At 33.8% G+C, this 26,548-nt stretch overlaps 2 protein-coding genes across 4 annotated transcripts in view; one reads left to right on the forward strand and one right to left on the reverse strand.

Annotated features, from left to right (window-relative positions):
• The window catches only part of LOC126734713 (guanine nucleotide exchange factor subunit Rich), a 64,875-nt gene extending 57,647 nt beyond the window's left edge, over positions 1–7,228 (forward strand). For both annotated transcript variants that reach the window (XM_050438431.1, XM_050438432.1), the window contains 3 exons: positions 1,650–2,160; positions 2,216–2,404; positions 6,750–7,228. In XM_050438431.1, the coding sequence (XP_050294388.1) occupies positions 1,650–2,160; positions 2,216–2,404; positions 6,750–7,074 (1,025 nt within the window). In that variant the 3' untranslated portion in view covers positions 7,075–7,228. The remainder of the gene's footprint in view (positions 1–1,649; positions 2,161–2,215; positions 2,405–6,749) is intronic.
• A 1,562-nt stretch (positions 7,229–8,790) lies between these two features.
• The window catches only part of LOC126733861 (nuclear factor NF-kappa-B p105 subunit), a 30,288-nt gene continuing 12,530 nt past the window's right edge, over positions 8,791–26,548 (reverse strand). For both annotated transcript variants that reach the window (XM_050437282.1, XM_050437280.1), the window contains exons 9-15: positions 23,290–23,484; positions 19,226–19,552; positions 13,712–13,924; positions 13,343–13,659; positions 9,933–10,216; positions 9,569–9,871; positions 8,791–9,041 (exon numbers count right to left, since the gene is read on the reverse strand). In XM_050437282.1, the coding sequence (XP_050293239.1) occupies positions 8,922–9,041; positions 9,569–9,871; positions 9,933–10,216; positions 13,343–13,659; positions 13,712–13,924; positions 19,226–19,552; positions 23,290–23,484 (1,759 nt within the window). In that variant the 3' untranslated portion in view covers positions 8,791–8,921. The remainder of the gene's footprint in view (positions 9,042–9,568; positions 9,872–9,932; positions 10,217–13,342; positions 13,660–13,711; positions 13,925–19,225; positions 19,553–23,289; positions 23,485–26,548) is intronic.

The following is a 26,548-nucleotide window of genomic DNA, read 5'->3' on the forward strand; positions in this document are numbered from 1 at the left end:
CTTTTGCATACCTAATGAGGTTTTATTGCTCTACACACTTCTGAAATAGGGTATAGAGACGTTTGATGCACAAGTGCATCATGTACGTTTAGTACTATAGTCCTTGCTTTAAAATCTAAAACACCTTTATACACTACGGGGCTAAACTTTGACATTCTTACAACAAATGCGCAACAATACTGAAAAATAAATTAAGTTTTTAGGATATATCTACACTGTATACCATAAAATATAATTACCTGTTTGCATTTAAGATTGCACAATTTAGGTACCTATAATACTTATACCTCCATATTTACCTACCTAGACAATATCTACTTATAAGGGTTAAAAAGAACTTGTTCATTAGGTACTTAAGTAATTCAAAGAATTTATGGCTAAAATTGGCCTATTTCTTGCACTATTAAATAAACCCAACAAATGAAAACATTCAGGGCTGGGATTCTAAAATCACGACTCGATCTCGATACGATCACGACTTCGAATTCGATCGCGACCCAGTCGTGACGACAAGGGTGATTCTAAATTTCAATCGTCGGCTAAACTCGTTTTATTCGATTTGATTTAGGTTTCTTGGGATATATTTGTTATTTTCCCTAATATTTGACAGATGGAAGCGTCAATTGTCTTTTCTATTGATAAACACCAGAGTTTTCATTTATTTTGTTAATTTTTTTCTCCTTCGTGTTTTTTTATTTAAATATATGCCTATATTATTTCTTTAAAATAAAAAATTGTCGTTTAAAACCATCACTATCCATTGGAAAATCATAATTGAATTCATGGAAAATCACAAAAGCTTGTTGTGTTCATCCACTTTTGGTATGTTTAAACGTTTTAATATGGCAACATGTGTGCAATCAATAGGACCTAGAACACCAAGGAAATTGGATCTCTCTATAAATGTTAATTTAATAATTTTTCTAATCTATCTTATATTTGAAAAATTAATGAATCGGTCAGCAAGGTGATTGTCAATAATAGTTTCGCTAATTTCAAATTTAAAATCTTGGCCAATGCTTCTTTGGTAATAATATGTGGCATAAAATCTTGATATATGTACTAAAACTGTCCATTCAATGGTAACTCTATTTCCTCTGCCTCTATTATTAACAGAAGGTTGTGGTAAATAGGGTCAAATTAAATCTATTAGTTGTTGTGTTTAAGAAAGCTTCTTGATATACTAATGAATACCTGGTATCATAGATAATATATATAATAACTAAAAATGCCTGGTATGACTATTGGTAAACAATAAATGAAACAAATACGTTTAAAAAAGGATGCTGCTACATTATGCACGTATTAAAAAAGGAAGAAGGTATATCGTCTGGTGTATACGATATATCCAAGCGTGTCGTCCACAAATCGTTAAAAACTAGGCAATCCGCAAGACACTCACGATTGAAAATTTTATTTAGAATCAGTCATATCGAGTAATCGTGTCGAGTCGTGATTTTAGAATCCCAGTGCAGGTCTTAATGTACTTGACAAGTGGAACGCCAATGGTTTACGACCGTTTTATGGCTATCGACCCTTTCGTGTGCTCCTACGAATTAAGAAATGGACTATAATCGTTGATTGATAATAAAGGATATTCAATCAACGCTATAATCCTATAACATTAACAGCGTTTTAAAATTTCGCAGAGCCCCAGTCGCCCACGAACCACTTCGAAGACCAACTGCAGAACCTAAAAATCGACGTGTTCAACTTTAACCCCCCGGGGCCGCTGCCGCCCTCAAGCCGCGTGGGCGACAGCGGTTACATGAGTTTCCAGGGCGGCCCGCCCCACCATCTCGCCGCCCATCCGATCACCCCCGAACAGTCCAGTCAAATCGCCGCCGACGAATTGATGGAGTTGCCGGACGAAAAACTCCCGCCGAACGACGATCGTCATCCTACGCAGACTGAACCGTTTTTCGGTTCCGTCACGGGGTTACCGAGTACCACGTTACAGGCGCACACTCGGCCCGTAATGGCGGACGGTTCTTTGGTGAGTGGCGTGAGTTCGGTATGGGGCGGAGACGAGAGGGATTTGGTGAGTGGGGAGGGCAGCGTGGTCACTATGGAGAACTGGGAGGTGCCCTCCACGCAAATTCTCGAACAGTTGAATAATTCTGATAGTAAGGGTTCTCACAGGGCTGAGATACAGTTAAGGTATATTATTATTTGAATATTAAGTATTATTAATTGTTTAATAATAAATTTGTAGGTATTTGTTGCAATTGTTTATGGAGGCGAGTTGTCTAGAGTGGTCCCTGCTGATTTCCGTGCTACTGAGGGACGCGATGGCGGTTCTGCGTACCGTAAACGCGGCGAAATCTCACGAGCAGTCGATCGAGAGCGTGTCTAGATTGAGGCAGGGCCTCCTCATCTTGAATTATTGGACCAATAACGAGTGGTAATATTTTTCGTTTCAATGATTAATGAACAATTATGTTTCAAACTAGGGTATTCGTCAAGGCTTTAGAGAGGCAATTATAAGAATGAAATAAGACAACGTTTTTTTATGTCAATCTAATTTTTAAAATCCGCTAAGCGCTTTCGGTCTATTAGACCATCTTCAGGACAACAAATAAAAAGGATTATGAAATGACCTACTATAAACATATTTAACGAAATTATTTACTTGTCAAAGAGTAAACAGAAAAACACAGCACATAAAGAAGGACGCCGCAAAAAAATTGACTGATGTACAGGATCTTTTGTCATAGATGATGGGAAACGTAACGTAGCGTTTTTCTGAAAATTTGGTAGCCATGGTAACAGACAATGTTTTATCGGTATAAAAATATTTTCAGCATTGCAGCGTTGCCGCTTATATAGAAAAACTGAAACACCTTTGATTTTTTTAATGGAACGCCCTATATATTTTTAGATATTTTGATTCTCTGCTTCATTTTGAAGATCTCTAGCGGTTTTCGGGAGAAAAAAATAATTTTGCGTGTTTTTTTTGTTAAAAACCAAGAGATAACTCATTGTTTATATCTCAGCTCTTTAAGGTCCTAAAAAATTCAAATTTTAAGCATCACTTTAAAAGACTATTTTAATTTAATATAACATATTGCTATACTTAAGTAGTCCCGTTTTAGAACTAAATATTTACTTTCATGAAGTTTGATTATTTTAAACATTTTTATTTTGTAAATTACTTAGTTAGCTATGACAATGTCACAATGGTTTAATAAACAATAGTGACATTTTTAATTATAGTATTACCGTTATGTTTCATAATAAACTTAATTAAAAAAAAGGAACCTGTAGAAAATTTATCATATTGTATCTAAATATACAGCCAATGGTTAAAAAAAGCTTATTTATACTACAAAATACTTTAGTTATAGGTAAAAGTAACAAAAAAGTGTTATTATAGGAAATTTTTGAAATGATCCTGAAATTGGTGTTCAGTTAAATTATTTCAAGAACATTTAAAAATTTTTTTTCAGTGGTTTCTGATTCATGGGCATTTTATGCAATTTTTGAAAAATGAAATCGACTTTTCCAAAAATTGTTTTTTCTCAAACCCTTGTCGATTTTTTGAAAAACGTTGAAATAGATATTTAGTCAAATTGTTCCAGGAATATATATGAAATTTTAAAAATTTTATTTGAACCGGTTTTTGAAATATGACCATTTTGTACAATTTTTGCAAAAAAAAACGATTTTTTCAAAAATATTTATCTTCTCGCAATCCTGTTAAGTTTTTGAAAAACCCTGAAATAAGGGTTAAGTCAAATTATTCCAGAATTATGTATAGATATTTTCAAAAATAATTTTTTTTTTCAAAAATCCATTAGTTTTTTACAAAACGTTGAAATAGGTGTCTAGAGATATTATCTTTGGAATATATGCAGAAATTTTCAGAATTTTATCTCTGCTGGTTTTTGAGATATGAGCCTTTTGTGAAATTTTGAAAAAAAAAATCGACCCTCCAAAATTTTTTTTTTTCAAAACCCTGTATATTTTTTGAAAAACTGTCATTTTTTATACCGTCGTGACATTTTCGAAATGTTTAAAATGATCAAATTTCATGAAAATAAGTATTTAGTTCTAAAACGCGGCTACTTAGATATAGGAATATCTTATATTAAATTAAAGGTGTTATATCTGTCAACATTTGAATATAAGATAAAATATACGGTGTTGAATTTAAAAAAATGGACTTTTTGCCATTTTAGTAAATGAAATATAATAATTTAATTATCGAAGACTCTGTATTAAGCTGTTTAAATCATGCTATGGAAAGTTAATCAAACTGATCCCTTATAGTGATGTTTAGTTATTTGAGCTTTTTAGGAACTTAAATGGTTGAGAAATAAACGATTAGTAATCCTTTGTTTTTTAACCAAAATACTCGCAAAATTTGTTATTTTCTCGAAAACCGCTAAAGATAATTATGATTAAAAGAGACTCGATTAAATGAAGTGGGGAATCAAAATATCTAAAAGTGTATGGGGTGTTCTATTTAAAAGTCAAAGGTGTTGCCATTTTTCTAAAGGGTGTTTTTTTTTAGAGGCGGAGAACTTTCATTTGGCAACACTGTTTTTTATGACAGCCGACCTGACAGTTCTGGGTTATTTTTAGATTAGTTTGGTTTGGCAATTCATCATGAACAGACTCACGCCGCAGAAACGTTTCCAAATTGTTCAAATTTATTTTGCAAGACATGGTTCTATTCGAGACACACATCGGGCATTACGTGAGTTTTATGGTGCTCATAATCGTCCTTCAGAGAGATTTTAATTCGAGAAACTGTTGATCGTTTTCGCAATACTTTTACTCTAGTCGACAATACGCATCGCGTAAGACGCCCGACAGTGGGCACGCAACAAACGATAGCTGCTGTGCAGCATAGTGATGATAATGATTTAAATGTGTCAATTTGTCGTCGTTCTTAACAAGTGAACTTAAGTCCATCCACTTTATGGAAAATTTTACGCAAAGATCTCGGATTGCGAGCATATAAAAGTCCAGGAGTTGAAACCCAAGGATCATCTTTTGCGCCGTACATTAGCTGAATGGACGGAAGGAAAGATTGCTGTTGATCCACGATTTCATATGAAAATTTTGTTCAGTGATGAAGCACACTTTTGGTTAAATGGCTATGTAAATAAGCAGAATTGCCGAATTTGGGGGGATGAGAATCCACGAGCTATTGGCGAAAAACCGTTACATCCAGAAAAACTAACCGTTTGGTGCGCTTTATGGGCCGGTGGAATCATTGGTCCTTATGTCTTTAGAAATGCTGATGCTCAGAACGTTACAGTAAACGGTGAGCGATACAAAAACATGATAACTAACTTTTTTATGCCTGTATTGGAAGCCGTTGCAGAAATGTGGTGTCAGCAGGACAGTGCCACGTGCCATACAGCGCGCTAAACAATTAATTTACTGCAAGAGACATTCGAGCAACGAATAATTTCAAGGAATGGACCTGTAAACTGGCCAGCTCGATCGTGCTACTTGACGCCATTAGATTATTTTCTTTGGGGCTATGTTAAGTCGCATGTCTACGCTGATAAACCCGAAACACTTGAGCACTTGGAAGCCAACATACAACGCGTGATTGCCGAAATACGGCCTGCAGTACTGGAAAGAGTATGTGAAAATTGGACCTCTAGATTACGCCACGTACGCGCCAGCATGAAATAATTTTTAAATATTAATGCCAAAAAAAAATTCTTTAATATAAAAGCAAATTCGTTCATATCAATAAAATATTTTGTGTTTAATTTCAATTTAAACTTCTCCGCCTCTAAAAAAAACACCCTTTATATTAGCGACAACGCTGCAGTGTTGAAAATATTTAAAACCGATAGAGCATTGTCTGGTAACATGGTTATCAAGTATTTAGAAAAATGCTACGTTTCGTTTTCTATATACGTCAATCACTCTGTATATTGGTCAAGGCTTTAAAGAGGCCATTAGAATGATTGGAGAAACTGAAGTCCATACAGATTAAGATGTGCATAATTGATTTAACCGGAAAAAAATATTAATAAAAGTTACTTTCTCAAAAGGTTTTTCGAATATAAATCTGCCATTCATGTTTCTGATCATTTATAAAAATTTCGTTAATTCGTTTGCTATTCCAGATAGAGACATGATTCAAAGACGGTCATGTACGCCACTGAATTGTCCAACTTTCATATAAGAATAACACTTTTTGAAGAATTAATAGTTTTTGAAAAACAGCTCATTTTAATTTTTTTCGGGAATTTACAAAAAACCTAAAAGTCATTTACTATTCTAGATAGAGGAACTTGGATCGTGCAACTTTTATACGAGAATTTTTTTTTTTTTTTTTAATCAATAGTTTTTAAAAAAGAGTAATTTTTCAATTTTTTTTGTCATTTTCACGTTTTACAATTTACAAAATCTTGACAATTAATTTCTATGCTTTTGAATTTACTATGACTTTTATGCAAACCGCTGCCTCGTTTACCTCTTAAACAAGTTTTTTTTTGAGAAATAGCAAATTATTAATATTTTGCCATTTTTATGTTTTCAACAATTTGCAAAATTCTGAATAATTCATTTACTATTCCAGATAGAGACATGATTCAAAGCCGATCATGTACGCCACTGAATTGTCCAACTTTTATAATGGAAAATTTCTTTTTGAAAACTAGTTTTTTACCAATATTCACGCAATCTGTAACCCGTAACGATGTTCCAATATCGGCCTAAGAAACATACTATTTCATAAAAAAAACAATCCATAAAACCCATTTATTTTTTTCCAGTTTGGGTTACAAGGCCTTCATGTTGGCCATCCAGAATCAAATTTCCGTCCTGACAAGAATCCTCGAAACGAAAATCCAACATCAGCAAATCATCGAGTACCAGCAAGCGGTCCAGTCGACGTTATTGACGAAAGCGGTACAAAACCCGCGTTCGCGCAAATCTAGTCAGAGTCAACCGGAACAAGCGCCGAACGCTAAACAAACGAATAACCACGAAATAAGTGAGGTTAAGAAGGGTGGCGAAAAGGGAAGTGCGGGGTCGGTCGGTGCGGACCTAGAGGAGTCCCTGTTACCCAACGAAAGCACCGGCTGCGTTCTATCTTAAGTGACTTTTACTTTTTTAAGACTAAACCGTCAAGTGTAATTCTCCAATTAATAATTGAAAATACTCGTTTTTTTTTTTGTTGTGTACTATAGTATTTTAAATATTTTGTATAGAAAGTTCTTATTAAAAAAAAAAATAAAAAACGTAACTGTGGTATTTGAAATTTTATTGGTATAATTGCAGAAAAGCAACCTAGAATGCAATAAATGGTCCAGTAAAAATTGCGTGAATTACTTATTTTGTTGGGTATTACGTCACTTATAGTAAAAATCAAAATACAAATTGAAAAGAAGAAGAAAATAGACTTATTCACGCATTTAAAAGAAATATAAACTTAAATCTTCTAACAATACCTTTCGTTATATTTAATTGAATGTGGGTTCAATAAACTTGAGGTACAATAGATTTTTTTTATATACTCAGGATCTCAAGTTTAATCTATCCATCTTTAAGCTCGTTTCATCTTTTCAATATCGTACCATTCGTGCCTAACTTTATGATGAGTATTGAAATCGACAACTATGAGAAAATCTACTTATTTAATAAAAATACATAATTTGAACCAACGTTTCTTATATACTTATCTTTTTTAATCTCTCGTCCGCCCTTTGTTTAAATTTAATGATCATAAATCGTCTTCATTTAACAAACCCAGCAAATTACAGTATTCGCCTGAACAGACGAAGATTAGCTAAAAGCTACTCTTTATCTCTTAACCTATCCAGTTTAAAAAACTAAAATTAAAACATATGTTCCATCAGTTAAGTAACAATTAAATAAATTAACCGAGAACAACCAATCATTACTGTTTCAAGAATAGATCTTTATAGAATCTTCGATAACAATAAATGGTAACATGAAAAATATGCCTAAAACGATTAAATTAAAAATAGTGTGTTAAATTTTTTAGCAATTCTTTTGATCTTATCAGAAAACCCTGGAATAAACGGTAAAATAAGATTTGTCGTAAAAATTGGTTGATTCATTTTTATATGCGTATGATCAAACTCTCTCAAGCAATTTACCAAAAATTCTTTAACCCTAGCCGTCCCAATATAATAATATTTTTTTGGATTCCAGAACTGGGTCAAAATTGACCCTTTTTTTTTGTAAAATTTTTATTTAAAAAAATATGGCGATGATAGTAAAAGTTTCTATATTTTGCTTTACGTTTATTATAAAAATAAACAACTACAACTTTTTATTCTAAATACATATACCCAAAACCCTCTCATAGTAACGTTCGACAGTAAACTGAACAACAAAGCAATAAATTGGAAATACAGATCGTGTTTTCGTTCGTTATTTTTCAGTGAGCAAAAGATATTTCAGGATTTTTAAGTTTCGGGTCATCGAAGACCCATATTCGGTACGGCGAGGGTTAAGATAATTATTTTGTAATAAGATATTTTTAATAAAATCACTTTTTCTCAGTTATTAAATGTTCATTATTATAAATAATGTTTGCACCATAATCGGTTTTTACCATAGGTGACGTAATACCCAACAAAATAAGTAACGCATTATGAATTCGTCACAATACAGATTTTACTTAAAAATTGTGTAGTTCTGATTCATATTTCACTGCAAAACGGGACATTCTACCAGAAGTTTTGGCTTAAAAAAAAAAGGCTTGAAGTAAAAAAAAGGAAGATAAAATAAAAAATCTGTTAAATATTACGAAATGTGGGGACCAAAAATAAACTACTACAAGAATTAAGAATATAAAATATATTAAAAATAAACCTATGATATAAATCGAACGTAAAAGACACAATACGGATTTCTTAAAGAATAACATACACTAATTAACAAACATTTGTACCAATAGGGAATTTTCAAAAAAATCAGTTCAAAGCGTTCTGATAATAGATCTCTTGAGCCATGCGATCCATGATTGCCACCGCTCCCGTTTCGTCCAGATTTTCCAGGAAATTCCTGATGACGAATATACTGACGTTATCCCTCTACAAAAAAAGAAATAAATTAGAAAAATATAGGAGAAGGCCGATAACGTTTCAGCAATGATAAATTCTTAAGGGTTCTGGTAGTTTGTAATGTTTTCAACGTTTTACAAAAATTTGGAGAACTCATTTGCTATTTTAGGAAGGGAGGTAGACTTAAAGACTGTTATGTATGCCACTGGATTATTCTACTTTCAAAAATTAACAAAAATTTGGATTATTCCTCCAGATTTAAAGACTGCCATATACGCCATAGGATTCTCCAACTTTTATATACAAATATTTTTTTTAAATCAATAGTTTTTGAAAAATAGCAAATTGTGTTTTTTACTATTTTCATGTTAAGGATTTATAAAAAAAAGGATCATTCATTTACTCTTCTAGGTAGAGACATGATTCAAGAACTACCAAGCAACACATCATATATTTTAAATACATATTTATTCAACGTTATAGAAAAATGTTTTTGAGAAATAATAAATTTACAAAAAAACTGAATAAAAACCTCAAAAAACGTTTTGTTAATTTACCTCAATGGCGTATTGCAACAAATTCTTACTGATGCCGCCCTTATGCGAAATCAAACCGGCACAAATCAAATGGCCGAGATCCAACAGTTCGGCCAACGGTAAATACTTCTCGTTTTCATCCAAAATACGCGCCACCTCGTCCAAACACTTTGGCGTTAATTTCTTTATGCCCCGATAAACCTCTTCCGGTTTCGCTATCGGGATCAAGTCCGGTTTACAGTCGATCTCTTCCATTTCGTCGTCGGAATCCTCGTCGATGTCCTCTTCTTCCTTTTTTAATTCCAATGGAATTCCGTGGTCACTCTAGAATTATAACGATTAAAATGATGTAAGAGGGAATAAAAAAGCAGATTCGTTGCTTTACCATATATTTGGTTAAAAGATCGATGATTTCGTCGTTATCGTCTTTCATGGTGGCCGCATGGAAGGGCGAAACGTTCTGGAAATCGTTCTGCAAATCCATCCTGAACCCGGAGTGGTTCAGGATCACTTGGACCGCGGGTGCAATTTGGTTTTCTATGGCGATCCTTAACGGGGTGAATCCGTTTTTCTGATGTTTCTTGTTCACGTTCGCACCGTAGTGGCACATGAACTTCACGGCGACCATGTTGGCCGTTTCTAGGGCGTAGTTTAGGGGAGTGAGGCCGTCTGTTGTTTTTAGAACAATAAACAATTGATGATATGAAATTTTATTCAAATTACATTAATAGTAAATTTTTTATTATATATAAGTTTTTATAGATAATGTCCCCCCAGTAAAGCAGAACTAGACAAATTGTTTTTGATTTACTGATCTATAACTCAGGTTTTAATGCTTCAATTTACTCGATTTTGGTTTTAAATTAATTCTGGGTCTTTTTTTAACACTTCTATAAAATTTCATTCAAATCCCTTTAATAATAAATTTTTTATTCAGGTTTTTGTAGGTGATGTCCCAATATAACAAAACTAGAAAAACTGTTTTGGCTTCGCTGGTCTATAACTTGTATTTTACTAAACTAATTTATTTAATTTTGGTTTTAAATTAATATTGAAATTTTCTTTACCATTTCTATGAATTTTCATTCAAATTACATTGATAATTCAATTTTTATTCCAGTTTTTGTAGTTTGCATCCCAGTATAGTAGAACTAGAAAAATTGTTTTAGGTTCACTGATTTATAACTCGCGTTTTAATCAACCAATTCACGTGATTTTGGTCTTGAATGAATACTGGGACTTCTCTTAACATTTCTATGAAATTTCATTCAAATCCCTTTAGTAATAAACTTTTAATTCAATATTTTGTGAGTGACGTCCCAGTACAGTAGAATTAGAAAAATTGTTTTGGATTCACTGGACTATAATTCGCATTTTAATGAACCAATTCATTTGATTTTGGTCTTGAATGAATACTGGGACTTTTCTTAACATTTCTATGAAATTTCATTCAAATCCCTTTAGTAATAAACTTTTAATTCCATATTTTGTGAGTGACCTCCCAGTACAGTAGAATTAGACAAATTGTTTTGGGTTCACTGGACTATAACTCGCATTTTAATGAACCAATTCACTTGGTTTTGGTCTTGAATGAATACTGGGACTTTTCTTAACATTTCTATGAAATTTCATTCAAATCCCTTTAGTAATAAACTTTTAATTCAATATTTTGTGAGTGACGTCCCAGTACAGTTGAATTAGACAAAATGTTTTAGGTTCACTGGCCTATAACTCGCGTTCTAATACTACGATTTACTTGATTTTGGTCTTAAATGAATTCTGGGACATTTTTTAACATTTCTATGAAATTTCATTCAAATCCCTTTAGTAATAAACTTTTAATTCAATATTTTGTGAGTGACGTCCCAGTACAGTAGAATTATAAGAATTGTTTTGGGTTCACTGGACTATAATTCGCATTTTAATGAACCAATTCCCTTGATTTTGGTCTTAAATGAATTCTGGGACTTTTTTTAACATTTCTATGAAATTTCATTCAAATCCCTTAAGTAATAAACTTTTAATTCAATATTTTGTGAATGACGTCCCAGTACAGTAGTATTATAAGAATTGTTTTGGGTTCACTGGACTATAATTTACATTTTAATGAACCAATTCAGTTGATTTTGGTCTTGAATGAATACTGGGACTTCTCTTAACATTTCTATGAAATTTCATTCAAATCCCTTAAGTAATAAACTTTTAATTCAATATTTTGTGAGTGACGTCCCAGTACAATAGAACTAGAAAAAATGTTTTAGGTTCACTGGCCTATAACTCGCGTTTTAATACTACAATTCACTTGATTTTGATCTTGAATGAATACTGGGACTTTTCTTAACATTTCTATAAAATTTCATTCAAATTCATTTAGTAATAAATTTTTTATTCAATATTTTGTAAGTGACGTCTCAGTACAATAGAACTAGAAAAAATGTTTTAGGTTCACTGGCCTATAACTCGCGTTCTAACACTACAATTCACTTGATTTTGGTCTTGAATGAATACTGGGACTTTTCTTAACATTTCTATGAAATTTCATTCAAATCCCTTCAGTAATAAACTTTTAATTCCATATTTTGTGAGTGACCTCCCAGTACAGTAGAATTAGACAAATTGTTTTGGGTTCACTGGACTATAACTCGCATTTTAATGAACCAATTCACTTGGTTTTGGTCTTGAATGAATACTGGGACTTTTCTTAACATTTCTATGAAATTTCATTCAAATCCCTTTAGTAATAAACTTTTAATTCCATATTTTGTGAGTGACCTCCCAGTACAGTAGAATTAGACAAATTGTTTTGGGTTCACTGGACTATAACTCGCATTTTAATGAACCAATTCACTTGATTTTGGTCTTGAATGAATACTGGGACTTTTCTTAACATTTCTATGAAATTTCATTCAAATCCCTTTAGTAATAAACTTTTAATTCAATATTTTGTGAGTGACATCCCAGTACAGTAGAATTAGACAAATTGTTTTGGGTTCACTGGACTATAACTCATGTTTTAATGGACCAATTCAGTTGATTTTGGTCTTGAATGAATACTGGGATGTTTCTTAATATTTCTATAAAATTTCATTCAAATCCCTTTAGTAATAAAATTTTAATTCAATATTTTGTGAGTGACGTCCCAGGAGAGTAGAACTAGAAAAATTGTTTTGGGTTCACTGGACTATAATTCGCATTTTAATGAACCAATTCAGTCGATTTTGGTCTTGAATGAATACTGGGACTTTTCTTAACATTTCTATGAAATTTCATTCAAATCCCTTTAGTAATAAACTTTTAATTCAATATTTTGTGAGTGACGTCCCAGTACAGTTGAATTAGACAAAATGTTTTAGGTTCACTGGCCTATAACTCGCGTTCTAATACTACGATTTACTTGATTTTGGTCTTAAATGAATTCTGGGACATTTTTTAACATTTCTATGAAATTTCATTCAAATCCCTTTAGTAATAAACTTTTAATTCAATATTTTGTGAGTGACGTCCCAGTACGGTAGAACTAAAAAAAATGTTTTGGGTTCACTGGCCTATAACTCGCGTTCTAACACTACAATTCACTTGATTTTGGTCTTGAATGAATACTGGGACTTTTCTTAGCATTTCTATGAAATTTCATTCAAATCCCTTTAGTAATAAACTTTTAATTCAATATTTTGCAATTACGTTCACTTTGTCTAAAAGCAGTAAAAAACGACTTCGACTGAAAACACAATACACATACTTATGATTGTAAAAAAGGTGAATTTCTATTAAAATTCTTCAATTAAAAACCCTTACCGTAATCCTCAACGTCCACGCATTTCCTGCCATTCTCCCCGGCGAGTAACAACTCGAAAATCTTCGGCGAAACCTTCGCCTTAACGGCCAAATGTAGGGCCGTCCGTCCGTTCGGATCCTGTTTGCCCATGTCGACGTTACAGTGGATCAAATAACTGATAAACTCCTCGTTCCGGCATAAAACGGCGATTTGTAGGGGCGTCAGCTGGTCCGCGTTCACCACGTTCGCCAGGTCGCACCGTTTCGCCAAAACGAACATCTTCAGGAAAAACGTGACCTCCTCTTTACCGTTAAGGCTGATGAACACGTGGAGGGCACTAAAGAAATTCGATTGTTTTTTTTTTCGACAGTATAATAGTATTTACTCACTTGTTTTTCCGGATGTTCGGGTCGTTGTTGGCGAAATGATGTTCCAACACGTTCGCCACCCGTTTGTCCGCGTCTTTTGTTTTAATAAAAGACCGCAGTTCGGTGTAAGTCCTTTCCGCTTTCTTTAGGTCCTCGTACAGCACTTCCATTTTGATGATGGTCTCGTTGAAGTTTTCCATTTCTTGTTCCTTCAGGAATTTTGCCAGGTGTTTACTGAAATGGTCTTGGGAATTTAGTGTTTGCGACATTTTTGGGCAATAGTACAATTATTTTATAAAAATTCAGGCCCAGTAGGCGATAAGTTAGTTGTCAATAAGTTAGTTGCGGTATTTTAGGACGCAATCACAAGTTAGAATGTTTAGGCTTCTTGTAAAAAGGAAAGACGTTTGTGAAAAATGGGTTTTGAACTGTGGTGGAAAGTTGAAACAGGTATAAAATGAAAATTATGGTCCTTTAAAAAAAAATATTTTAATATTGAGTTATTTCATACATTTTTAAAGTTAATCTTATCAATAATAAGTTCAGATTGTGTTAAAGACAAAAAAAAGGTAATTTTCCAAAACAGTATCTCTAATTAAGAAGTTGACTAAATTAGACATTATCTTTATTCTAATTATTAAAATATGAATTCCATGTATTTAATCATATTAAAAATTATCAAGCATGAGATAGAAGTTCCGATTCCGATTAAAAAAAAAACAATTCTTTTATTTTAACATTTCAAGAGAATAAATAAATAAATAAATAAATAAATATGCCTTTTATTTTTAAAATTACATAAACATGGCTGAGAAAAAAAACATTATTAAAAAGCTGAAAAAAAAAATATTATTAAAAAAAAAGTAGCATAAACCACTGGCGCAGTCTAGCTTTAAAGAGCTACTCTACTGAACCAGAAGCTATACTTTACCATCAGTAAATAAATTAGGTAGTTAAAAAAAAAATTATCTTAGGCAAATTAATTAGTAAATTACAATAAATTATTAATTAAATATTACAATTAGAAGAAACTAGAAGAAACTTGCATAACAAACATTCAATTTGCCAGAAAAATTGCACAAATAACAAAAGCCACTAAAAAAAATCTCCATTGGTTTGCAAATTAAATAGATGTTCCTTGAATTTTATTTTAAAAGATTGAATTGATAAATTAATTAGGTTTGTTGGTACTTTATTAAAAATATTTGCCGCATTATAAGAATATGACCTCTGAAACATGGCACTATGATGAAGTGGAACCGTAATTCTTTTAGAAAACCTTATATTTAAACCATGAACAGTGTCCCGAAAAATTAGTCTTTCTTTAAGGGAGACAGGGGAAGATGTGTCATTAATTATTTTCAATAAAAACACTGCAAAATGTAATATCCTGCGCATATCCATTTTAAGCCATCTAATATCTCTATATAAATAAGATACATGGTCAAATTTTCGGAGTCCATAAACAAATCGAACGCAAGCATTTTGGACCCTTTGAATTCTTACCCGACTTTCCAAATCTAGACAAAACCCATAAACTACGTCAGCATAATTAAAATGAGACAGTACAAGGGATTCACATAATTGTTTTCTTAACTTTACATTTAACATATGGCGGTTATTATACAATGTTTTCAGGGACATAAAAGTTCTTTGAAAAATTTTTTTAAGGTGTTCCTTAAATCTTAATTGTTCATCCAAAATAACCCCCAAGTTTTTACCGTTGTTTACAAATTCCAATCTTGTATTATCGAAATTAATATTTATATTAGATTTTAAAAACTCTTTTTGATTTTTGTTACCAAATATCATAAGCTGGGACTTATTAGGATTTAATTTTAAATTGTGATTTTTTGAGTTTAAGCCTAGTGCTTGCAGGTCTTCATTTATGAGTGATTCGGCCTCTTTATAGTCGCTGTAATCAAAACAATAATAAATTTGCGTATCATCAGCAAATGCCTGAAGCTTACAATATTTAAGCGATTTTAAAACATCTGAGGTATACATTATAAAAAGCAAAGGACCCAAAATAGAACCCTGCGGTACTCCACAACTAATACTTACTTGTTCAGACTTTCTGTTATCGGAAAAAATCGTTTGATATCTATTAGAGCAAATAGGAGTTATTATTAAAACCGTAATACTTAAGCTTAGCGCACAACAAATTATGGTTAATGGTGTCAATCGCCTTAGAATAATCCAACAGCACTAAAACGGTATGCATGTTTTTATCACAAGCTCTAAATAAGTCATCAGTTACATTACAAAGTGCTACCGAAGTGTTAAAATGTTTCCTAAACCCACATTGTGAATTTGGTATTATTTCATTAGATAAGCAATAGTTATATATCTGATTATAAAGAATTCTTTCAAAAATTTTCGAAACGGCAGGCAAAATACTTATAATGCGAATGTCATTAAGAGTTGTAGGAGTAGACATTTTAGGCAAAGGTTTTCCCATTGAAGTTTTCCATTGATCAGGAAAGTAACTTATCTCTAAATTTTAATTTTTTGTAAATTTTATAAATTTGGGGAATAAATGCAAAACTCTTTGTGATGAATGTTTTAGGTCATATATTGAAAGATTAAATACTGAAATTTTTCATGGTCCTTCAATAAATTGCGTAGGTCTGATTCATACCCCAATAGCATGCATATGGAAGCCGAGGTTACTGGTAATAGTCAAAATATTGTAAATTTATTTGCTAGGTATTTTAAAAGTCCATCCAGAAAATCTATCAGCAAGGCTCCCGACTATAAGTTTGATTACAGTCTGGATTTAAATCGCATCTCTTTTTCTTTGTTGGACACATTTGATGAACTTTAACGACTTCCTTACAAAAATTCTTTTGGCTGATATCCCATCTGTTTTCCTTAAAAACTGTGTGTGCACTCTGAGTAAGCCTCTGCATCACCTTTTCAATCTTTGCTTGACATCAGGCAAATTACCTGATTACTGGAAGATAAGCTTTTCAACACCAATTCATAAAAATGCCGATAGAACTGATATTTGTAACTATAGAGGTGTGTATATTCATTCTGTAGGCGACTGCTTAGTAATCATCAGCATGGTTTTTCTCAGGGTAGATCTACGGTGACTAACCTGTTGACTTACCAGTATGATTTGATTGGTGCTTTTGAAAGGCCTGTACAGGTCGATAGGGTGTATACAGACTTCTCAAAGGCCTCTGATACGATTGGTCATGAACATCTGGTTAGGAAGTTTGGGGCTATGTGCCTTGGTAAAACTCTGATCGAATTTTGTCACAGTTTTTTGACTGTGACACACATACAGTTGGTCAGGATAAATAATTATATTTCTAATGGTATTGAAGTATCTTCAGGCGTTCGCATATTGGACCGATCTTTTTTAACTTGTTCATAAGAGATTTGAGTGGTGTAATAGCAATAGTCTGGAACTGAATGTAAAGAAGTGTGTGTGTCGCTCGAATAAAATTATTAATTATCAATACACAATTAACAATAACGAACTCAAGTCAGTTGATATAGTTAAAGATGTGGGTGTTCTTTTCGATACCAAGCTAACTTTTTAGCCACACATTTGTCTTGGTTTTGTCACTAGAAATAGTGTACAACTTTCACCCTACTGTTTCAAATTACTTTATTACTCTTTGGTACGTTCCTTGCTTGAGTCTGCGTCTGTAATTTGGTCCCCTTATGATTCTCATATTAAACCCCTTGAGACTGTACAGACTACAGAGAAGATTCTTAAGATCCCTTGCTTATAGAGCTAAAGTAATATTTTTCGTAATTATTACATCAACTGTAATGCTATCAGGGTCCAATTTAATATCCCTAATCTTAAAGTCAGACGGCTTTATTTTGATGCTTTGACATTTTAAAGGATCTTTATATTTGTATTATTATATTATCTATTATTGTTTTTGTAAAACTGGCTTTGTCGTATATTGAAATACACACAACCGCAATGTCTAGGGATAATTTAGAATTTTCTTAATTTTTTTTTTAATTTGTTAAAATTTTATTTACTTGCTATAAATATAAAAATATCTAGACTTTATCCTTATTTTAGACTGCTTAAACCACACTGTACATTTTTCTACTTAATTTATTTATCTCAAATAAATAAACAAATACACATATCGTTATTTATTGTCTTGAATTCTTTTACCAAAAAAAAGTGTTTGCGTTTTTTTGGAAAAAAGTTTGTTCATAGAGCTCAGTATAGTTCTTGCTAACCATGCAGCGCAGACATTTAACGAGAGAAGAAATGATACGAGCGGTGGGCCTTTTAGATGGTGGTATGACGCAAGCACAGGTTGCAGTGAACATGGGCACTACTCAAAGCGTAATTTCACGCTTATATGCACGGTATCGAGAAGAAGGCGATGTGGCGGAAAGGCATAGAGGTCGCTTACGTATTACAACCCCTCTACAGGACCGCTTTTTACACTTAAATGCTCGAAGACGCCCCACTGTAACAGCACCAGAATTGCAAATCATGCTACAGCAAGTGCATAACGTTGAGGTTTCAGCCGATACTGTACGCCGACGTTTGCATGAAAACAACCTACGTAGTCGTCGGCCTTTAAGGGTGCAACCGTTGTCCTGGGGTAATCGAGGAGTACGACTTTTGTGGGCGGAAGAACATTTGTTGTGGCAAAATGAAAGTTGGGCAAATGTGCTGTTCACTGATGAGTCTCGGTTTGGAATTTACCCCGACTCAAGAAGAGTTCGCATGTGGAGAGAGCCTGGAAACGCAAACCGCCTGTGCAATGTCCAGGAAGTGCATTCTTTTCGTGGCGGAACCATCATGGTTTGGGGAGGCATTAGTATTGGAGGAAGAACAGACCTCATTTTATTAGAAAACTTTTTAACTGGCAGATTATACGTGGATCAGATACTGGCACCTGTTGTTATTCCGTATGCAGCAGCAATTGGTCAAACCTTTGTTTACATGCACGACAATGCCAGACCACACACTTCAAGGGTTGCTAGAGAGTTTCTAGAAATGAATAATATCGATGTCTTACCATGGCCACCTCAATCCCCGGACCTAAACCCCATTGAACACATGTGGGATATGCTTCAAAGAAGAGTTCTTCGTATGGAAAGACCAAGAGACAATAGAAGAACTTTGTTTCTGACACTTCAAGAAGCCTGGAATGAGATACCCCAAGATGATATTGATCATTTAATTCTAAGCATGCCCAGACGATGTCAAGCAGTTGTGAACAGTCGTGGAGGTCATACAAGTTATTGAATATTGTTTTTGTTTATTTTTTGTTAATTTAAAATTAAGAATTAAATTTTTGTAAAACCTAGTTTCTCAACAACTTTAATTTTTTTGCATTTTTTTAGAAAAAATATAAATTATTTAAAATTTTTTGGGTTTTTTTATTACCTTATAAACTACTCTTAAACTTGCAAATAAATTTAAAAAAAAAGATCATATTAAAAAATATATATACAAATTTATTCAAAATATCCCTAGACATTGCGGTTCTGTGTAGATAAATAAATTTTGCATGTAGTCATTTAATTTACACTTACCCAGTAGCTCCCCCGCTTAATTTCGGTATTTTCTTGGCGTCTTTAGCAACGCGCATCTTTTCAAACTGCTGCGTGATTCCCTGGTAACCGTCGGTCGCGTTACTCCCCAAATCGATCGTCGGCGGTAATTCGGTCTGCAGCAGCTCGTAAACCATCTTGAACTCGTCCGAGTCGACGTCCTGCATCGCCAAATGCAACTGCTCGTTCGTGATCAGCTCCACCTGGTTCCAACTGTTCGCCACTGACGGCGAAAAGAAACTATTCGAAGTTTCTGCGGTGGTTTGAGCGACGGTGCGTACCGTGGTCGGCAATTCGTTGCTCTTTAGACTGAAATTTAATTTGTTTTTAAGGTAATTGAACAGTTTTCCCAAACAACACAGTACGTTTTAAATAAACTTCATACAAAATAAAAAGCGTTGCACGTCACAGAAGGTGGGATTACTTAAGTCAGAAATTCTTAACTCTGTTTTGACACCAATTGCTCCATTGTTTATTTCGTAAAGAAAAGTGATAGGGTCTCTTTGCTTAGAAAATGTAATCTTATAGTCCAAAAGGCGGAGCCAAAAAAAGTCTCTGAATTTATTAAGCCTGGTTTTTTGTCAGGTGATTGTAATCATAATTTTCAATAAAATGCTCTGGTCAGTCAAGCGGATGTTAGAACATGTGCCTCAGGTGCGCGGTCAAACATGTCGTGATCACCGACATAATAAAATCGATTTCTTAAGGCTGAAACTTTATGAACTTTTGTTTTTTTATATGTACGTCAAAATTATAATAGTCAGTCAACGTCCTATAGGGACACAGCTGGTCAGTCAGCTGTGATGTACGTAGCGAGGTTTATAAGAGTTCAATTGGTTTATTAAGCTTGAATTTTTTTTAGCAATTACTACTGACCATATTTTTAATAAATAAAACGGTCAGTCAACCATTCCATAGAATCAGTCCGTCAGTCAGTGGGTAAGAAATTAAATGTTTTCGCTCTCTATAGACGTTTTCATGCGGCAACTCGTTTTTTTATTTATATTATTAAAATTCAGCGCGATTATTTATTTTAACATGGCACATTTTCAAATAACATATTTCTTTATTTCATGAACTATACAAAAATGGAATAATTTAATAATTATTATCATCGAATAATTGCTCATCGGAATCTTCAAACTCATCACTGTCGTGATCTGATACGTCGAGTTCGGATGTATCAGACTCTGAATCTAAAAAAATTACAAGTCCAAGGTCAGCGAATGTTTTTTGAAAATCTTCACTTTGCATCAATAATTGCAGAGGCTTTTTTTTGCCTTTCTTGTAAAATGCCGGGTTGAAATCACATCCAGTCAAAGCGTGTAGTCCCGGAAGAGCATTGCAAACAGAATTTCCTAATTTTTCGTGCATTTTACTGACATTGATCATCCTTTGATGATTTCCAGTCCCAGCTTCTATCCAAATTGTCGACGAACTTGACAAATTTTCCATGCTTCCTAGCATAATAACGAGAATGTCTGTATCCGAACACCTAATTAAAACGTTTACGTCTTGTACGATTTTACAAACATGAAAAATTATTTTAGTATCAGCCTCTTCGTGTGCTTCGCAGGTTAAATTTTCATTGATATTTTTATGTATTTTGCCATCTAAAACTGTAAAACTGTAAACTTCCTATAGCAAGTCAAATGGTAGCAGTCAATTCGCCCTGGAGTTAACGGCAAATTTACACCTTCATAACTTAAACTATGTTGCTTACGAATTTTTAGAATCGCTTTGCACTTATTTAATGTCTCTTCCGTGAACAATGTCAACGGCTGTTGCTTTTTTCAAACAGAATAAACAAATTTCGCTCATTTTGAAACACTTTACTACACGGACGAATCTAAACTGACGCTCTTCGCGGAACAGACGTTAGATTTTGTTTTTATTAAATTCCGAAATAAACGATCTTTCGTGGTGGGGGAAAAAAAAAATCTCTCGCTCGTTCTACATTATATTATAAAGGGTGATTCAAATTGAGCTTCCACATTAAAAATATTAAAAAAAAAAGATGAAATTGAAAATTATAGAAAAATATTTATTTTCCCCTTGAAGGTAGTTAATTACAATTATGTATGAAAGATGACATCATGTAAATGACTCATGTGGCATGACGTAATCCGTTTGGAGAAATTTTCGACTACTCTGTGGCACAAATCAGGACCTATGTTGGTAATTTCGCGTCTAATCTCTTGTTTCAGCTCCGCAATGGTGTTCGGGTTATTCTTGTAGACTTTGCTCTTAAAATACCCCCATAGAAAATAATCTAAGGGAGTTAAATCACAGGATCGCGGCGGCCAATTGATATCACCGTTACGTGAAATAACGCGACCTGGAAACTTGCCGCGCAGTACTTGGATCGTTTCTCCTGATGTGTGACAGGTGGCACCGTCCTGTTGAAACCAGAGATCTTCGATGTCCATATCTTCCAACTGTTCCGAGAAAAATTCTGTTATGATGTTCCGATAGCGAACACCATTAACCGTAACAGCGTTCTCCGCATGATCCTCGAAGAAAAATGGACCAATTACGCCTCCGGACCAAAAGGCACACCAAACAGTCACCTTTTGAGGATGCATTTCACTTCAACAATCTGTCTTGGATTTTCTAATCCCCAAATACGGCAATTGTGAGTATTTACGAAGCCCCCAAGATGGAAATGTGCCTCATAGCTAAAGATTATTTTCATTGGAAAATTTGCCCCTTGTTCTCTTATCCATTCGGCAAATACACGGCGCTGTTGATGGTCCCTAGGCTTCAATTCCTGCGTTATTTGGACTCGGTATGGGTGTAACTGCAAATCTTTTGTTAAAATCCGCTGTGTAGTGGAATATGTAAGGTCCAGTTGCTGCGATCGATGACGAATCGATGTTCTTGGATTTTCGTTCACACTTTCGGCAACAATAGCAATATTGTGTTCCGACCGACCTCTACGAGCATGCCTAGGAGTTTTGATGTTAGCGACGGATCCAGTTTGCTCGAATTTTCGTACCAAATTCCAAATTGTCTTCTCACAAGGCCGATTTTGTGCGCCAAAAAATTCACGTAAAGCACGAAATGTATTTTTCCTTGATCGGCCGTTTTCATAATAGGCTTGGATAATTTTAACACGTTGTTCGGTCGTATATTGCTCCATGACTGTTTTGTTTATATTTTGACGTTAGAAATGTCACGTTGCCGTTGACAAATTCAGTAGCGTTTCAAAAAAAAAAAATTGTAATGTGGAAACTCAATTTGAATCACCCTTTATGTGACGCGGGACGAGAGAAAGGCCCTAAGAGGCAAAAATTCAATTTTTGGTTGTTTTGTACAGTTTTTTAGTTGCTCGATCATGTGGAAAAATTTAAAATCTTATTGGTTAAAATTCGAATGAATTTTATTTTAGGGATTATTAAAAACAACTGCGACACGGTGCCTTAATAAAATAAATGTCGTATGATCATGTTATTTCATTCTAAGTAAATTATAAATAAAAGACGAGTTGCCGCGTGTAAAATCTACAGAGAGCGAAAAAAAAAATTTCTTATTCACTGACTGACGGGCGTTGTTCTATGGAATGGTTGACTGACCATTTTATTTATTAATAATATAGTCAGTAGTAGTGGCTAAAAAATTTTCAAGCTTAATACACGAATTGCACCCTTATAAATCTCGTTACGCACATCACAGCTGACTGACCACCTGTGTCCCTATAGGACGTTGACTGACTATCATAATTTTGATTTACATATAAAAAAAAACAAAAGTTCATAAAGTTTCAGCCTTAAGAAATCGATTTTATTATGTCGGTGATCACGACATGTTTGACCGCGCACCTGAGGCACCTGTTCTAATATTCGCTTGACTGACCGTAGCATTTTATTGTAAATTATGATTACAATCACCTGAGAAAAAACCAGGCTTAATAAATTCAGAGACTTTTTTTGGCTTTGCCTCTCCGTCTATTATGGCGTATTATGTACGTACAGAAAATGTAAACTAGTTGTTTAGGTTAAAAGCGCATTTTCTCTTAAAAAAAAAACTGAAACTATCGTGCTCACCTGCCGCTACTATAACAGGAAGACGAGCTGCCGTAATTCGAGGGTCTCGGCCGTTTCACTCCCGGTTTAAACTCGTTATTCGGCACGTAGCGAAACTCTTTCCACTCGCTACGCGCGTTATCAGACGGTCGCATCAATTCCATGTAAACCACCACCGGTTGGGTGATGTTTGGATCCCGGTCATAAGCAGGAGTCCTGCAAAAAGTTTAAAGTGTGTAACTCTCTAAAAGTTTAGAGATCCTTCATATAGCGTGCTTTACATTTAAAAGCTTCTTTAAAAATGATGCAAAAAAATTCTCAAGCGCTGGAATGCAACAGTTTTTTTTTATAAGTTGGTATGCATATTATGGCCTGTTGGTCACCTTGCATTATTAGCTTTTTATTTAGTTACAAACTCTTCGATTTTTTTTTTGTTATTGGAAAATGACGAAATACTCAATATTTAGTGGAATTTTGTAATATTTGAAATTTTTTTAATATTAATACACCTATTTATTAGTTTTATTCTTTGTGTTTAATTGCTGCAGTGGCGGCTGGTCTATGTGTGCTGCAGTGCTGCAGAGCTCCAAAGAAAATTAAATAATCTATTAAGATAATGATCTATAAACCAAAACCCCAAAAAAAAAGAAAAAATCTCCGTCCCGCATATTTTTTACACCTATTTTATCAATTAAACAAAGCGCAAACCCTCTCGCGTCATCACAGCCGAAGCGCCAGCACCTCCAGTGCATCAGCGACTCAACAGCAGCCGAGTAAAGTAAAGTACCGTCGTCCCGGTCGACGATTCGAAATAATCATCTGGTCCACACGATCGTGCTCTACGCGCTCCTTCGCACACCCGCGGTACGCTGAAACAACCCGATAATTCGCTGCATTTATTCCAGCTCTAGGCGGAAAATGCAATTTGAGACTTGAGATCGGGTTTTTTTTTCGCGGCTTGGCAGTTTTTGGTAGTTTCGGCGCGGCGCGGCGAGTTGAACTTGAAAACAATACGGTGTGTGTGTGATTTTGTATTTTGTTCGTGTACGGATTTTGTTTTTGTTGAATCGACAATAATTATATAATTATTTATTAACTATGGAAGTGGTGTTAAATTTAATTAATGTGAAGAGATTTTCTCAACATTCTTATGAAGAAAAACTTGAGTTAAAAGCAAAAGGTAGACCATTGACAGACATTATTATTGAAAAAGCTGGTGTAAGTAGAGGAAAAAGTTATACGCGTAAATTTAATGAAGACATTTATTTAAAAAATGAATGGATTTGTGGCTGTAACAAAAAGAATTCTTTATACTGTTCTCCCTGCCTACTTTTTGGTGGCGATAAAGCTTGGACGGAAATAGGGATCACCGATCTAGAACATTTGAGTTTGAAAATAAAAAGGCATGAAAACTCTAAAAGCCATCTTCATAATTGTATGGAATTGGCGTTATTAGGATCATCTAATATAATGACACAATTAGATTCTGCGTATTGGTTAAATATACAAAAACATAATGAAAATGTCTCAAAAAATAGATACATTTTATCAAAATTTATCAAAATCAACTTTTCTGCTGAATTAGACGCAACTCTAAGTGATCATCTAAAGAATTCTTCCGTATTTAAAGGCACCTCCAAAGAAATACAGAATGATTTATTACAGTGTATGCTTAAAGCCTGTCATGAACAAATAATTGAAGAAATTAATCATTCGCCATTTCTGGCAATCATGGCGGATGAAACAACGGACGTTGCTGCAAAGTCTCAAATGGTTGTTATTTTTAGATATGTTTGCGATGGTGAACCAATTGAACGATTTTGGAACTACTTAATTCCTGAAAAATATGATGCAGAAACACTTAGTAAAGCAATTCTAACCGTTATTGAGCCTTTAATTCCAAATTCACCCAACAAACTGATTGCTCAAAGCTACGATGGAGCAGCAGTGATGAGTGGCCACACTGCAGGCGTTCAAGCATTAATAAAAAAAAAGTATCCTTTTGCTCACTATGTACACTGCTATGCCCACCAGTTAAACTTGATTATGTCTAAAGCTGCTTCTGCAAATAGGCAAGTACGTGTATTTTTTGGAAATTTACAAGACATTTCGGGATTTTTTAATAATTCAACGAGTAGAAGTATTGAATAAAATTGTGAACAAAAGAATCCCTCATGGCTCTAACACCCGATGGAATTTTAATATACGAACCATTAATGTTGTGTATGAAAATAGAGCCTCTCTCATTGATTGTATGCATAAAATAGAAGATCAATTTTCCAATAACACAGTTTGTAGTGCGGCCGCTTCTATTCATCGTGCATTGAATGATCCTATTTTCAATTTTTGGCTGACTTTTATCCATCATGTAATGCCACACGTAGATATCCTATTCAATCAATTACAACAAAGAAAAATCGAACCTACTCTAGTAAGAAACGCTGTTGAAAATTTTGAACGCAGTATCATTCAAGTTCGAAATAATATTGATAACATTATTAGTGAGGCAACAAATATAATTAGCGATGAGCCACCAGAAAACAAACGGAAACGCCCAAATAAGAGACAATTTGATCACCGGATTTCTGCTTTAGAAGTTTGTGATATTATTATAAATTGCGCAAAAGATAGTTTTCAATTTAAAGAACATCTAGTAGTTGCATCACTTTTCTTTTCCGAATGCTTTGGAGAATATTGTGGCAAATTTCCTGAAGATAAGCTCACTTCCGTATGTACCTTTTATCCCATGCTTGATAAAGAACGTTTACGAACTGAACTATCTGTTCTATATTCAAGATATGATTGCAGGACATTAAATGGCGCACTACCTCTTTTAAAATTTTTAGTAACCAACAATCTAGGAGATACGTTGAAGGAGACAAAAAAATTATTGGAAATTGTGGTAACTACTCCCATGACGACATCAAAGGCGGAGAAATGTTTTTCAACATTAAAAAGAGTTAAAACATTTCTTAGAAATTCAATGACCGAAGATCGTTTAACAGCACTTTCCATGCTACCTATTGAAAAAAAGTTTAACTCTAAAATTAACAATTTTAATGAAAAAGTTATAACAAAGTTTACCACCAGGAAAAAACGAAGAATAAACTTAATTTATAAAAAATAGGTAGTAGGTGAAATATAAGTAATATAAGAGTATAAAAATAATTCACTTTTTTTTGCTAATAATAATTGCAGAACACCCTAAAATTTTTACCACGAGCCGCCACTGAATTGCTGTAATTTCTTGGTGACTAAAAAATGTCTTATTATTATTATT

The sequence above is a fragment of the Anthonomus grandis genome, chromosome 3 (genome assembly GCF_022605725.1).
Source record: "Anthonomus grandis grandis chromosome 3, icAntGran1.3, whole genome shotgun sequence".
Lineage (NCBI taxonomy): Eukaryota > Metazoa > Arthropoda > Insecta > Coleoptera > Curculionidae > Anthonomus > Anthonomus grandis.